The sequence below is a fragment of the Phyllobates terribilis genome, unplaced genomic scaffold (assembly GCF_046119375.1).
Source record: "Phyllobates terribilis strain yellow unplaced genomic scaffold, ASM4611937v1 Scaffold_4__5_contigs__length_816908805, whole genome shotgun sequence".
NCBI classification, from domain to species: domain Eukaryota; kingdom Metazoa; phylum Chordata; class Amphibia; order Anura; family Dendrobatidae; genus Phyllobates; species Phyllobates terribilis.
The window spans coordinates 143,207,896-143,223,535 of NW_027362764.1; the positions used below are offsets into that span (position 1 = coordinate 143,207,896).

Below are 15,640 nucleotides of genomic sequence, written 5' to 3' on the forward strand. Positions count from 1 at the left end.
CCAAGACTTATTTTTACATGCTAGAGATGCCTTGTTGAATGCTCTGTCTGAATACATAATACATACTCATTTTGTTTTTGACTTTCATCCAGTAAGGATTCTGTTGTGGGTTCAATGTTGTTGATTTCTGTATCCCCTTCTTTGATATCATTCCTTTTCTTACTTCCATTTTGATTCTTCCATGAAAACCACTGCAGAATAGAAAATAACTGATATGACATGTGCAAAACAATGAAATATCATTGTAATTCATTAATTAAACAGATAAAGGAAAACATTAATAGCAGTTAATAAACAAGGCTACCAACTATGTTTCCTGAGGTCACTCTCATAGTTCCGACAGGAGAAATGGACACAGTGATATCTGGAGGTGAAAATGTACCTTCTCCAGAAACCTTACTCCAGGTGAAAACTGAAATAAGAGGTATGTATGTATGTATATACACTGCTCTAAAAAATAAAGGGAACACTTAAACAACAGAATATAACTCCAAGTAAATCAAACTTCTGTGAATCAAACTATCCACTTAGGAAGTAACACTGATTGACAATCAATTTCACATGCTGTTGTGCAAATGGAATAGACAATAGATGGAAATTATTGGCAATTATCAAGACACACTCAATAAAGGAGTGGTTCTTCAGGTGGGGACCACAGACCACATCTCAGTACCAATGCTTTCTGGATGATGTTTTGGTCACTTTTGAATGTTGGTTGTGCTTTCACACTCATGGTAGCATGAGACGGACTCTACAACCCACAGAAGTTGCTCAGGTAGTGCAGCTCATCCAGGATGACACATCAATGCGAGCTGTGGCAAAAAGGTTTGCTGTGTCTGTCAGCGTAGTGTCCAGAGGCTGGAGGCGCTACCAGGAGACAGGCCAGTACACAGGAGGAGCACTGCCAGAGCCCTGCAAAATGACCTCCAGCAGGCCACAAATGTGCATGTGTCTTCACAAACGGTTAGAAACCGACTCCATGAGGGTGGTATGAGGGCCCGACGTCCACATATGCGGGTTGTGCTCACAGCCCAACACAGTGTAGGATGCTTGGCATTTGCCACAGAACACCAGGATTGGCATAGTCGCCACTGGTGGCCTGTGCTCTTCACAGATGAAAGCAGGTTCACACTGAGCACATGTGACAGACGTGACAGAGTCTGGAGATGCCGTGGAAAGCGATCTGCCGCCTGCAACATCCTTCAGCATGACCGGTTTGGCAGTGGGTCAGTAATGGTGTGGGGTGGCATTTCTTTGGAGGACCGCACAGCCCTCCATGTGCTCGCCAGAGGTAGCCTGACTGCCATTAGGTACCGAGATTAGATCCTCAGACCCTTTGTGACACCATATGCTGGTGCTGTTGGACCTGGGTTTCTCCTAATGCAGGACAATGCCAGACCTCATGTGGCTGGAGTTTGTCAGCAGTTCCTGCAAGATGAAGGCATTGAAGCTATGGACTGGCCCGCCCGTACCCCAGACTTGAATCCGATTGAGCACATCTGGGACATCATGTCTCGCTCCATCCACCAACGTCACATTGCACCAGGGCCGGCGTCAGCACCCGACGCACCCGGGCAAGTGCCGGGGCCCTGAGCAGGCAGGGGGACCCACTGGCAGTCGCGCACCCCGCTGGGCTATGGGCGGAGGAGAGCGGTGTCAGCGCCCGCACTTCTCCCCCGCTTGCTCAGGGCCCCGGCAGCCAGATACTTACCTCTCCCCATGCCTCCGCAGATCTGCAGTCTTCCTGCTCTGCGCTCCCTGTGACTTCTCAGGTCAGAGGGTGCGGTGACGTCTTTCCACCGCGCCCTCCCCCTGAGCCGTCACAGGGAGCGCAGAGCGGGAAGACGCAGCCGACGCTGGAGTCGGTACCCGAGCAGCTGCAGCAGGTGAGGAGGAGGGAGGTGAGTATTTGAATTTTTTTTTTAATGTATGGAGGCATGGGGCATAATATGGGGGGATGACATCCTGCATGGGGCATAATATGGGGGGGTGACATCCTACATGGGGAATAATATGGGGTGGTGACATCCTCTATGAGGCATTATAAAGAAAGGGGGGGTGACATCCTGCATGGGGCATTATAAAGAGAGGGGGGTGACATCCTGCATGGGGCATTATAAAGAGGGGGGGGGTGACATCCTGCATGGGGCATTATAGAGAGAGGGGGTGACAGCCTGCATGGGGCATTATAGAGAGAGTTGGTGACATCCTGCATGGGGCATTATAAAGGGAGGGGGTGACAGCCTGCATGGGGCCTTATAAAGAGGGGGGGCATCCTGCATGGGGCATTATAAAGAGAGGGGGGGTGACATCGTGCATTGGGCATTATAAAGAGAGGGGGGATGACATCCTGCATGGGGCATTATAAAGAGAGGGGGGGGTGACATCCTGCATGAGGCATTATAAAGAGAGGGGGGTGACATCCTTCATGGAGCATTATAAAGAGAGGGGGGGTGACATCCTGCATGGAGCATTATAAAGAGAGGGGGGTGGCATCCTGCATGGGGCATTTTAGAGAGAGGGGGTGACATCCTGCATGGGGCCTTATAAAGAGGGGGGGTACATCCTGCATAGGGCATTATAAATAGAGGGGGTGACATCCTGCTTGGGGCATTATAAAGAGAGGGGGATGACATCCTGCATGGGGCATTATAAAGAGAGGGGGTGACATCCTGCATGGGGCATTATAAAGAGCGGGGGTGACATCCTGCATGGGGCATTATAAAGAGAGGGGGGTGACATCCTGCATGGGGCATTATAAAGAGAGGGGGTGACATCCTGAATGGGGCATTATAAAGAGGGGGGGTGATATCCTGCATGGGGCCTTATAAAGAGGGGGGTATATCCTGCATGGGGCATTATAAAGAGGTGGGGTGACAGCCTGCATGGGGCAATATAAGGGGGGGGACAGCCTGCATGGGGAATTATAAGGGGGGGACAGCATGCATGGTGCATTATGTGGGGGGAACAGCCTGCATGGAGCATTATAAGGGGGGGGGACAGCCTGTATGGGGCATTATGTGGGGGGTAACAGCCTGCATGGAGCATTATAAGGGGGGGCAGCCTGTATGGGGCATTATGTGGGGGATAACAGCCTGCATGGAGCATTATATGGGGGCCAGTATCCTGTATGGAGCGTTATATGGGGGCCAGTATCCTGTATGGAGCTTTATAAGGAGACCAGTATCCTGTATGGAGCGATATATAGGGGCCAGTATTCTGTATGGAGCCTTATATGGGGGCCAGCATTCCGTATGGAGCCTTATATGGAGGCCAGTATTCCGTATGGAGCCTTATATGGGGCCAGTATTCCGTATGGAGCCTTATATGGGGGCCAGTAATCCGTATGGAGCCTTATATGGCGGCCAGTATTCCGAATGGGGCCTTATATGGGGGCCAGTATTCCGTATGGGGCCTTATATGGGGGACAGTATTCCGTATGGGGCCTTATATGGGGGCCAGTATTCCATATGGGGCCTTATATGGGGGCCAGAATTCTATATGGGGCCTTATATGGGGGCCAGTATTCCTTTATGGAGCCTTATATTGGGGCCAGTATTCCGTATAGGACCTTATATGAGGGCCAGTATTCTGTATGGAGCAATATATGGGGCCCATAAAACTGTATGGAGGGCTATGTGGTGCCCATTATATTGTACGAGGACTATGTGGGGTCATTATTCTGTATGGAGCAATATATAATGGAGCCCATAATACTGTATGGAGGACTATATTGTCCGGTCTGCACTGTGCGCTGTGAGGATTCGCCGGTTTCTGAGCTATTGTGGAATTTACAATAGATATCACTCATGTAATGTAAGAAGTGAAATCTTTGCATTGTACTATATATAGATTTCTCTGCGGTATCTCTGCATCATGAACCGTGGTATGTGTTAAATGGGCCCACTGAGACTCTTTCGCCCGGGGCCCAGAAAAACCTGGAGCCGGCCCTGTGTTGCACCACAGACTGTCCAGGAGTTGGCGGATGCTTTAGTCCAGGTCTGGGAGGAGATCCCACAGGAGACCATCCGCATCCTCATCAGGAGCATGCCCTGGTGTTGTAGGGAGGTCATACAGGCACGTGGAGGCCACACAAAATACTGAGCCTCATTTTGACTTGTTTTAAGGACATTACATCAAAGTTGGATCAGCCTGTAGTATGTTTTTCCACTTTAATTTTGGGGATGACTCCAAATCCAGGCCTCCATTGGTTAATAAATTTGATTTCCATTGATGATTTTTGTGTGATTTTGTTGTCAGCACATTCAACTTTGTACAGAACAAAGTATTCAATGAGAATATTTCATTCATTCAGATCTAGGATGTGTTATTTGAGTGTTCCCTTTATTTTTTTGATCAGTGTATAAATGTGTGTATATATATATATATATATATATATATATATATATATATATATATATACAGTACAGACCGAAGGTTTGGACACACCTTCTCATTTAAAGATTTTTCTGTATTTTCATGACTATGAAAATTGTACATTCACACTGAAGGCATCAAAACTATGAATTAACACATGTGGAATTATATACTTAACAAAAAAGTGTGAAACAACTGAAAATATGTCTTATATTCTAGGTTCTTCAAAGTGGCCACCTTTTGCTTTGATGGCTGCTTTGCACACTCTTGGCATTCTCTTGATGAGCTTCAAGAGGTAGTCAGTGTGAATATACAATTTTCATAGTTATGAAAATATAGAATAATCTTTAAATGAGAAGGTGTGTCCAAACTTTTGGTCTGTACTGTATATATATATATATATATATATATATATATATATATATACTGTATGCGTTATTTGGAAAAAGTCTCATTTCATTAATCAGTCTAAAACATATGCATAAGCAAAGTTGGCAAGAATTTTTTTTTCTTAACCCCTTTCCAACCCTTGCCGTATTAGTACGCACATTTGCGTACCCCCGGTTCAGTGAGGGCTGCTGCACTGAGCCCTCACTGAACCGAGCACATGTCAGCTGATTCTTACAGCTGACATGTGCCCGCAACAGCAGCGGGTGGAATCGCGATCCACCCGCGGCTGTTAACATGTTAAATGCCGCTGTCAATCTCCGACAGCGGCATTTAACGCGCGCTTCCGGGTTGCGCGTCATAAGCCCCGCCCATCGGCGACCCCGTCACGTGATCGCGGGTCACCGATGGGTGGGCATGACAACCCAGGGTCTGCAGCAGACGCCTGTGGTTGTCATGATCTCGTCGCTATGAGCGCCACCTAGTGGTCGGTGGTCATAACACATGACCATTTCTGCTATATGCAGGGGATCTGCTGATCCCCTGTATGTAGCAGAGACGATCAGACAACTGCTTCTTCTAGTCTCCTATGGAGACTATTGAAGCATGCAGTAAGTGAAAAAAAAATGTTTTTAAAAATATAAAAAAAATAAAAAAAATATAAAAGTTTAAATCACCCCCCTTTCGCCCCATTCAAAATAAAATATAAAAAAAAAAACCCACATACACATATTTGGTATTGCCGCGTTCAGAATCGCCCCATCTATCAATATGAAAAAAGAATTAATCCGATCGGTAAACGGTGTAACGAGAAAAAAATTCTAAACGCCAGAATTACGTTTTTTGGTCGCCGCAAAATTGCAATAAAATGCAATAACGGGCGATCAAAATATCGGATCTACCCCAAAATGTTATCAATAAAAACAACAGTCCGGCGCGCAAAAAAAAGCCCTCACCCAGCCCCGGATCACGAAAAATGGAGACGCTACAGGTCTCGGAAAATGGCGCTATTTTTTTTTATTTTTTTTTACCAAATTTTGGAATTTTTTTTCACCACTTAAATATAAAATAACCTATACATGTTTGGTGTCTACGAACTCGTAATGACCTGAAGAATAAGAATGGCAGGTCAGTTTTAGCATTCAGTGAACGTGGTAAAAAAAAGAAATAAAAAACAACTGTGGTATTGCACTTTTTTTGCAATTTTACCGCACTTGGAATTTTTTTCCCGTTTTCCCGTACACGATATGGTAAAACTAGTAATGGCGTTGAAAAGTACAACTTGTCCCGCAAAAAATAAGCCCTCACACGGCCATATTGTCCAAAAAATAAAAACGCTATGGCTCTGGGAACAAGGGGAGCAAAAAACGAAAAAGCAAAAACGACAAAACCCAAGGTTGCGAAGGGGTTTAAAAGGCAGCGATTTATCATTTTCATTTTTTTTTTAAGTCATTTTTCTTTTTTATTGTCTTGTGATATTTGCGGCTGTATAAAATGCCAAATTCATCAAAATGAAGCATGCAGTTAATGAATTTGGTGCAAAATATAAAAAATTATGAAAAAGATGCAACATTTTGATTTAAGTGCAGAAAATTACTCGAGCAGGGACTGGAGTGGAGTTGTGCTAAATTTTGCGACTTTTTAAAAAGTCGCAATTGATGAATCAGACTCCGCTCAAGAATCGCAAAAAAATAAAAACATACATATGGAACAAACTTAAAAAAAAGGCGCAAATGGTATAATGAATTTGGTTAAACAAAAAATGGCAAAAAACTTACAAAATTAGACAAAAAAATAGGCACAAAAGCATTGATGAATCGTGGTCGAAGACTTGAAAAATAACTTTAAAAGTTGTTCAAACATATCAAGATTAGTGATGAGCGAATATGTTTGAAATTCGATCTCAAATGTTAAATCCGACACGAATATGGCACATTCAGATTTGTGATTGAAAACGCAAGCTTTTTTCATAAAATCGGCAAAAATCTGTAACATTTGGAGAACAAATGCGGGAAAATTATTGCGGTGCAACTACAGTGTTTTTAACAGTTTGACTAGCTTACAGCTTGTGTATGATGAGCGGGGGGACTTATTTGATGTGGGGAGGGGCTGGGGGGAGAGCAGACTCAAGATGAGAGCAGCGCCATGCTTCTAATTTTTTTTTCCTCTAACTTTATGTGTTCAAATCGCAGCTATCCAATCAGAAAGCAGGAAGCATCCACACTGTCCAGACACAAGGACTTCTGCCATTTGGCTGCTCAAATCACATGTTGTCTTTATATAAAGAGTGGCCATGTTCTCTGAGTGCCATTTTATGCATGTAACTGGTTACAGATGCTGCTGCTGGAGCCTGCTCCTGTTTACTGAGAAATTTTAGCTAGATAGGTAGGCAGTTGCTTGGAATTAAAATCGTTTAGATAACTAGTGTCCTGTGTGTCTGTGAAATCGACTTTGCAGCGGATTTTTTTTCTTGTGCTATTAGTGACTGAGGTCCAGACAAAAACAGCAGGGCCCATGTCACAGATCTGTGTTATGCACTGCTTGTATTGTGCTTTATGCACGAGTATCCCTTCAATCTCTTCAATCTATTTTTTCACTTGCTAATGTGATACAACAAGCAATCCCTACTTGCCCACCTTTTTATTTTGTGAGGTTGAAATTCAGCTGTATGTAGAGCTCCTGAGCAGGCATGAGAGAACATTTCAATGTTAGGTTCGGAAAAGTTCGCCGAACAATTGAAATTTGCCGAATGTTCGTCGAACGTTTCCGAATCCCATAGGAGTCAATGGGGGGACCAAAAAATGCATATACAACAGCTAGAAATGGGACTAAAAGCTGCCAAAACACATCAAATTAGGTGTAGACACCAGGGAAGTGCCATCAATTGGCCCAGAGTACAAGTACTATAATTATTATTACTGTGACGGCGTCATTTATTCAGTTGCGCTTTACATGTCAAAAGGAGTACAACAGGAGAGAGGACCCTGCCTGCGAGGTCGCACTGTCACAGACATAGTTTGTGGAACCACTGTGCCACAGACCCCGAAGAGCCTGGAGGGGCGTGACTAAGCGAGCACTGGACTGTTCACTAGAGCCTCTGATGGTAAGGTTAGACTTGGCTCCCGATGAATGCCAGGTGTCACTCCAGGACAGACCTATGGATGCACAGCAACTGGACTCAGTAGGACAGACTAGATGGTGCAGCATGCAGAGTCTGTATCAAAGTGCAGCAGAGAGAGTCTGTATCAGGAGTGGAGCAAGCAGAGTCTGTATCAGGAGTGCAGCAGACAGAGTCTGTATCAGAGTGCAGCAGGCAGAGTCTGTATCAGGAGTGAAGCAGGCAGAATCTGTATCAGGAGTGCAGCAGGCAGAGTCTGTATCAGGAGTGCAGCAGGCAGAGTCTGTATCAGGAGTGCAGCAGGCAGAGTCTGTATCAGAGTGCAGCAGGCAGAGTCTGTATCAGGAGTGCAGCAGGCAGAGTCTGTATCAAAGTAAAGCAGGCAGAGTCTTTATCAGGAGTGCAGCAAGCCGAGTCTGTATCAGGAGTACAGGAGTACAGCAGGCAGAGTCTGTATCAGGAGTGCAGCAGGCAGAGTCTGTATCAGGAGTGCAGCAAGGACTGGTACGCAACCTTACACAACTTAGACTGCAGAACAGGTAGGTTCCACTACAGCGAACCCAATAGATGGAGACCCAATTAGGATTCCCCACATTTAAAAAAAATAGTGGCAGACGCTAGCAAAGTGGCATCAATGTCACTACTGTAGAAATAGTGTAAATAAGACCCACAACTCTTCCAGTACAGCCAACCAAGGAGATGGAGACCTAACCAGGAGTGTTCACATTACCCTAAATGAGGGCCTAACATCACCAAAGTGGCATCAATGTCATCAGATTACAAGTAGTGTTGAGCCACCCCCGTAGTGTTCGAGTTCGGTTCGGTTGGCCGAACTGTTCGTCGAACTGTTCGTCGAACACCTTCGAACACCGTTAAAAACAATGGCAGGCAAACAAAAACACATAGAAACACATAGAAAACACCTTCAAAGGTGTCCAAAAGCTGACAAACTGCTCAGAAGACACAACTAACACATGGAAAAGTGACAAGTACATATAGTCATGCGAAAAGAAAAGAGGTGGAGGAGTAAAAGGAGGGGGAGACACAGATATAGGCATATCATGCCCTTCTAAAATCCAAAAAGTGAGAAGCCGACACGTTCAGTCCGCTCCTGCCCGTGCCACCTCCATGTCGCCGGGTTTGTGCCGTCGGGTGAACCCTGACGGCCAGCCCCCCTCTCCCAATACTGGTGCCTGTCCGCTGGTGGGTCGAGCGAGCCCCCCTGTGGTGGAGGCAGCTCTAAGCTTTTTAATTTAAATTGTCTCTCTAATTTGAATGAATACACTTTAAATCCATTTACAAGGATCTATTGGAGGGCAAGTCTCATGCCAGCAGCCGCGTAATTCCAGCTCCAGTAGCGTCCACTAAAGCTGCTGCAGTTAAAAAGCTTTTATAAGGATCGAGCTCGGCTGTCCACCGCAAGGCATCCTACTGCCAGTCCCAGCCCCTATGCCTTGGGGTGCCTCCTGATGCTCTTCACTGAGTATCCCGTGGTCCCGAAGCATTTCCTTTGAAAAAATTAAGTGTCCAAACTACAGGTGGTGTAGCTTGCTTAACAGCTGGGATAATCCGCTGACTAGCAGACACTGCTACTAGGCACAAAGTATTTCCTGGGCTAGATGCAGTTAAAAATTTGTAATTAGATACTCTCGTTGGATGCTGAGAAAGCATTCCATAGAGTCTCCTGGCACGCCATATATGATTCTCTTAAAAAGCTTGGGGTAGGGGTCTAGGGGACCCTTTTATAGCCAAAATCACGGCCCTGTATCGCAATACGTCACCTAGGCTGAAGATAAATGGAACTGTAGCACCCTGAGGGCTCGGTTGCTACAGAGGTATTGCACCTCACCCAGAAGTGTGATATCTCACTCTCAGGTAAGGATGGAGTGTGGATCAGGACCCGACACCTGCATGCATTACACCACATTGCCGTGGGGCAGGGCGACCAATATGCCTCTTAGATGGGCAACACTGAGGAAGGGGAACCCTGTAGTGCAGGAGCAGGGAGGAAGCAGTTCCTGGGTGCATTGAGAAGGGAGTATAAAAGGTGGGCACCATCTTAGTTCAGTGCAGAGAAGTCTGAGCAGAAGTGGCAGGGAGCAGGGGCTCTGCATGAGCTCTGCTCTGGAGGTGGGCCTAGTAACAGAGGCCCAGGCCTGGAAGAGGGAGAAGGAAGGAAGAGGAGCGGAGAAGGCTCCAGGAACGAGGAATGAAGGGATCCCAGGGGTGCGGATGGGCGAGTCGCCACCGCACGCCCGAATCCACCTGCGTGGAGGGGTCAGGCCAAAGGGGGAGACCGGTCCCCGAAACTAGTGGAGGCAGGAGAAGACCCTCAGCTAGAAACCGGAGGCTGTGACATTTTATGTGGCGCAGCCCCTCGCTACACCCGCTAGGAAGGCACCACATAGGGTCAGGGAAACTGGCGCCAAGTTTACCAAGAGGAGGCCCGAGGCAGCCGGACAGAAGGGTTGGTAAGAAAGGCCAGACAAAGGACACACAAAGGGTCCTGTGAAGCGCTCCAAAGTTATCTGGGAGTTGTCTGAGACGCTCACCTGGTGAGCACAGTACGACGTGGGCAGCCGTTACCTGCAGACGTGGTCTGGATAATAAGAACTGTGAGTAAATGCCCTGGACTGCATCACTGACTTCGTGTCGTTACTGCTGCTGCCCTGCACCATCACCCCCATCCTCCGCATACACTGCCCTGAGGCTATACTCCTCCCGTGGGGAGTTATGCTACGCTCTGCTGCACCCACAACACCAGCCTCAGCGGTCTGCCCTGCAGCGGCGGTTCACTCTGACCGCAATCCACGGGTGGCGTAGTCGGACATTTAAACATCAAAACCACATAAATAGTTCCGCCACTGGTTTGACCACCCTGAGCCACGGAACCGGGTCGCCGCCACGAAGACTACAACCACCAGCATCCACCAAAAAGGGTCCGGCTCCGGGTGTCCCAAGGCCCAGGGGGTGCATCAGAACATTTTCATCACCTTTCACAATCACCAATGGGACAAGGCAGGGATGTCCTCTGTCCCCTCTCTTATACATCCTAGTGACGGAGCACCTGCTCTCATCAATTCGCCATAACCCCAATATTAGGTGGATTGAGGTGGGAGGCACCGAGTACAAGTGCTCTCTATTTGCTGATGATGTCCTAGTATATATCACTCAATCACATATATCCATCCATGCTGTTATGGCTGAAATAGATCACTTTGTTACATGGTCAAATTTTAAAATCAATGCAGCGAAGTCTGAGGCCCTCGATGTCTCCCTCCCCAAATCCATATAGGATTCCATCCAGTCCAACTTTCCCTTTGCCTGGCCCTCACAGGGTATCAAATACTTAGGAATTCCTATTCATAGAGACCTCTCCCATCTATGTTATCTTAATTTTGGGCCCTTTATTGAACAACTCCATACAGACCACGGTTGGCAAGTTAGAACTGTAAGATTCACTACGTCAACCACTGGTGTTTTGTGGAAAAGCACATGTACACTGTGTTCCAAATTATTATGCAAAAAGTGTTTAGGAGTGATAAGGGAAGAATTTGTTTGTTTGTCAGTTAAACTCATTGATGGTGATGTGTGTCAGGGCTCTTTATATCACTGTAAGCAATTGCAGACATCTGTGCTAATTAGTTTGGCAGGTGTGTCCAATGAAAGGCAAGACTACTTAAGAAGGCTGTCTCACATTATTAAGAAGCCTACATTTTCTGCCAAAATGGGAAAGAAAAAGGATGTATCGGCTGCTGAGAAGCAACAAATTGTGGAGTGTTTAGGTCAAGGCATGACTACAATCAACATTGTGCGATGATCAGGATGAAGTGTCTTGGCAATCAAGAAGTATGTAGCTGATTCACAGTACACATGTGTGCGTGCTGATAAGGGCAAATTGAGGACTCTTTCCTACAGGCAATTACGTCAGGTTAAAAGAGCAGCGGCAAAAAAGCCTTGTCATAGCAGCAGACAAGTTTTTGAAGCTGCTGGTGCCTCCAACGTCCCCCGAACAACAAGATGCAGGGTCCTTCAGAGGTTTGCAGCTGTGCATACGCCATCCTGTCGACCTCCTCTATCCACTTCACACAAGCAGAAACGGCTCCAGTGGGCCAAACATTACATGAAGACTGATTTCAAAACTGTTTTGTTCACGGATGAGTGCTGTGCAGCGCTCGATGGTCCAGATGGATGGAGTGGAGGATGGCTGGTTGATGGACACCCCACGCAAACACGGCTACAGCGCCAACAAGGAGGAGGTGGAGTAATGTTTTGGGCTGGAATCATGGGGAGAGAGATTGTCGGCCCCTTTAGGATCCCTGAAGGCGCTAAAGATGAACTCCATAATGTATGTGGATTTTCTCAAACAGCACTTCCTGCCATGGTTCAAGAAGAAGAACCGTGTATTTCACAGCAAGATCATTTTTTTGCATGATAATGCACCATCTCATGCTGCACATAAAACATCTGCATCTCTGGCTGATATGGGCATAAAAGGGGACAAACTTATGGTGTGACCCCCATGCTCCCCTGACCTCTACCCCATTCAGAACCTCTGGAGCATCATCAAAAGTAGTGTCTATGATGGCGGGAGGCAGTTCACATCTAAGCAACAGCTCTGGGAGAGTATTCTGTCCTCATGCAAAACAATTGAAGCAGAAACCATCCAAAACCTGACAAATTCAATGGACGAGAGAGTTCAGAAGCTCCTTTCGAACAAGGTGTCCTATGTGAAAATGTAACATCACCTAGAATAAAGTTTTGAGTTGAAAACTGTTTGATTTCAGTTTCTAATAACCTGCTAATGCTTATTATTTCAAAAATGACCATTTTTTTGGTCTTTATTAAAATGAAAAGGTTGATCGAAAAGTTTGGGGAATCTAAGAGTGTGGCAACCCAGTAGTCATGATTACTTCGAATTCTGACAATATGAGGGTCATGTTGCAGGTAGTGCAGCAAGAAGGCACTTATGTGTCTTGCGCATCTCGAAGCCCCAAAATTATTTTCCGGGCTAGATGCAGCTAAAAATTATTATTAATTTTAAATCTGGTGGAGCTTAGTATAGATGGCCTAATAGGATCAGTGCTGCACACTGCTACAAAGCCCAAATTATTTTCCAGTCAAGATACAGATAAACATGATTAGTAATTTTAAATCTGGTGGAGCTTATTATAGATGGCCTAATAGAATCAGTGCTGCACACTGCTACAAAGCCCAAATTATTTTCCAGCCAAGATACAGATAAACATGATTAGTAATTTGAAAGCTTAAAACGGTTGGTAGGGTGATTTTAACCAATCATCAAGCTTTTACTCTCCCCAGGATGACACAGGGGTAGAAAAGTCGTTTCGGATCCATGATTTGTTCATCTTTATGAACGTGAATCTGTCTACATTATCAGTGGAGAGCCGCGTGCGCTTATCTGTCAGCACACCACCAGCAGCGCTGAACACACGTTCAGACAGAACGCTGGCTGCGGGGCATGACAAGATCTCCAAGGCGTAAGTGGCTAGCTCCGGCCATTTATCCAGATTGGAAGCCCAAAAAGAGCAAGGGTCCAGTGACACAGTCATGGCTTCAATGTTTACTTGGAGATACTCCTGTACCATTATCTCTAGGCGTTGACTATGTGTCAGACTTCTTGTATCCTGTGGCCTTGCAAAGGATGGGCTAAAAAAGTGGTGAAATGATTCCGCAAAATTGATGTTACCAGCAGATACTGTGGTTCTGTTACGGTTTGAGTGCTGAACACTTGACGGTCCCACGGGTGGCAAGTTGGAACTGTGAGATTCACTACGTGCACCACTGGTGTTTTGTGGAAAAGCACATGTAAGATTCGGCAACAGTCTCTGCTGATACTCCTGCATGCGTGCATCACTTTCTATGGCAGGAATAATTTCTGCAAATTTACTTTTGTACCGGGGATCCAACAGTGTGGCAACCCAGTAGTCAGGATTATTTCTAATTCTCACAATTCGAGGGTCATGTTGCAGGTAGTGCAGCAAGAAGGCACTCATGTGTGTTGCGCATCCAGGAGCAACAAGTCCTTGTTGTGTTGGTGGCGAGGTAACAATCATGCTTCATTCCTCTGTCCTCTCCCCCCAACCTCGCACAAATAGAAATGTGATCAAGGTCTCCCTCATCTGATGAGTCTTCCATCAGTTCATCCTCCACTTCTTCCTGGGCTCCTGCACCTTCCTCACTAGTTTGACTGCTACCATGCGCCCTGGTAAAACCATCTCCCCCACCCTCACATGCCTGCTGCCTTGGTGCTGCCAACCGTCTGGACCTTGCAGATGTTAGCCCTTCCGCATACAACTCCTCCTCCTCTACTTCCTCCACCTCCTCTTGTGCCACCACCTGACTCCGAATTCTGTTTAACATGTGCTCCAGCATGTAAATTACCGGAATAGTCATGCTGATAATGGCATCGTCAGCACTAAACATCTTCGTCGCCATTTCAAAACTGTGCAGAAGGGTGCATAGGTCCCTGATCTGAGACCACTCCTCCAGCGTGATTTGCCCCACCTCTGGATCTCATTGGCCCAGGCTATACGTCAGAACGTATTGCACCAGGGCTTTTCGGTGCTGCCACAGTCGCTGCAACATGTGCAGAGTTGAATTCCACCGGGTAGGCACATCGCATTTTAGCCGGTGAAGTGGCAGGCCCAACGACTTCTGTAGAGATGTAAGTCGCTGAGCTGCGGGATGCGAATGGCGGAAGTGAGCACACAGCAACCGTGCCCTCTGCAGAAGGACATCTAGTCTGGGATAGTGGGCTAAAAATTGCTGGACAACCAGGTTCAACACGTGAGCCATACAAGGCACGTGTGTGACATTGCCCCGGCAAAGGGCCGCACCCAGGTTTGCAGCATTGTCGCACACGGCCTTCCCTGGTTTCAGGTCCAGTGGAGACAACCATTCATGAAATTGGTTCTCCAGAGCTGACCACAACTCCTCAGCTGTGTGACTCACATTTCCCAGACATTTCAAAGTAAAAACCGCCTGATGACGTTGAGCCCTACTGCCAGCATAGTAAGGAGGTGTGCAGGATCCCTTCTGCGCAGTTAGAAAGCTTGTGGCATGACCAGACAGGCTTTGGGTGCAGGTGGAAGACTGAGAGGAGGTTGAGGAGGCAGAAGCAGTGGAGGAACTTTGAGATAAAGAGGATTGATGCACAACTCGTGGGGACGGCTAGACTTGGACAGCAGCCCCTTGTCCTGCTGTCACCATAGTTACCCAGTGCCCAGTCAGCGACATGTAACGCCCCTGTCCATGCCTACTCGTCCAAGTGTCTGTGGTGAAATGCACCCTGTCACACACAGAGTTTCTCAAAGAAGCAGTGATGTTGTGTGCGACATGCTGGTGGAGCGCAGGCACACCTTTCTTTGAGAAGTAGTGCCGACTGGGCATCTGGTACTGGGGCACTGCGACGGACATAAGGTCTCGAAAATCCTCTGTGTCCACCAGGCGGAAAGGCAGCATTTCTGTAGCCAAGAGCTTGCAGATGGTGAAATTCTACCTCTTAGCTTTCTCATGGCTAGGAGGAAATGGTCTTTTACTTGTCCACATCTGAGGGACCGAGGGCTGGCTATTGTGCTTAGACGGGGTTGATAAGGGTGTCCCCGGCAAACTGCCGGTCTGTGAGGAAGATGCAGGCGGACATGTTAGGTTGCCTTGATCCAAAGGTGGTGCTATCGATGTCGGACAGCGCTCAACACCAGCTGGTGTTACCACCTCCAAAGAAAATGATGACCT

The 15,640-nt window shown here is 46.8% G+C and overlaps 1 protein-coding gene across 10 annotated transcripts in view; it reads right to left on the reverse strand.

Moving 5' to 3' along the window:
• The window catches only part of LOC141265127 (ATP-binding cassette sub-family B member 5-like), a 1,418,963-nt gene that overhangs the window by 385,051 nt on the left and 1,018,272 nt on the right, over positions 1 to 15,640 (reverse strand). For all 10 annotated transcript variants that reach the window (XR_012320051.1, XR_012320052.1, XR_012320053.1 and 7 more), the window contains exon 2: positions 67 to 191. Coding sequence is in view for 6 of the 10 variants with exons in the window: in XM_073677812.1 (XP_073533913.1) it covers positions 67 to 191 (125 nt within the window). In the remaining 4 variants the exon portion in view is untranslated. The remainder of the gene's footprint in view (positions 1 to 66; positions 192 to 15,640) is intronic.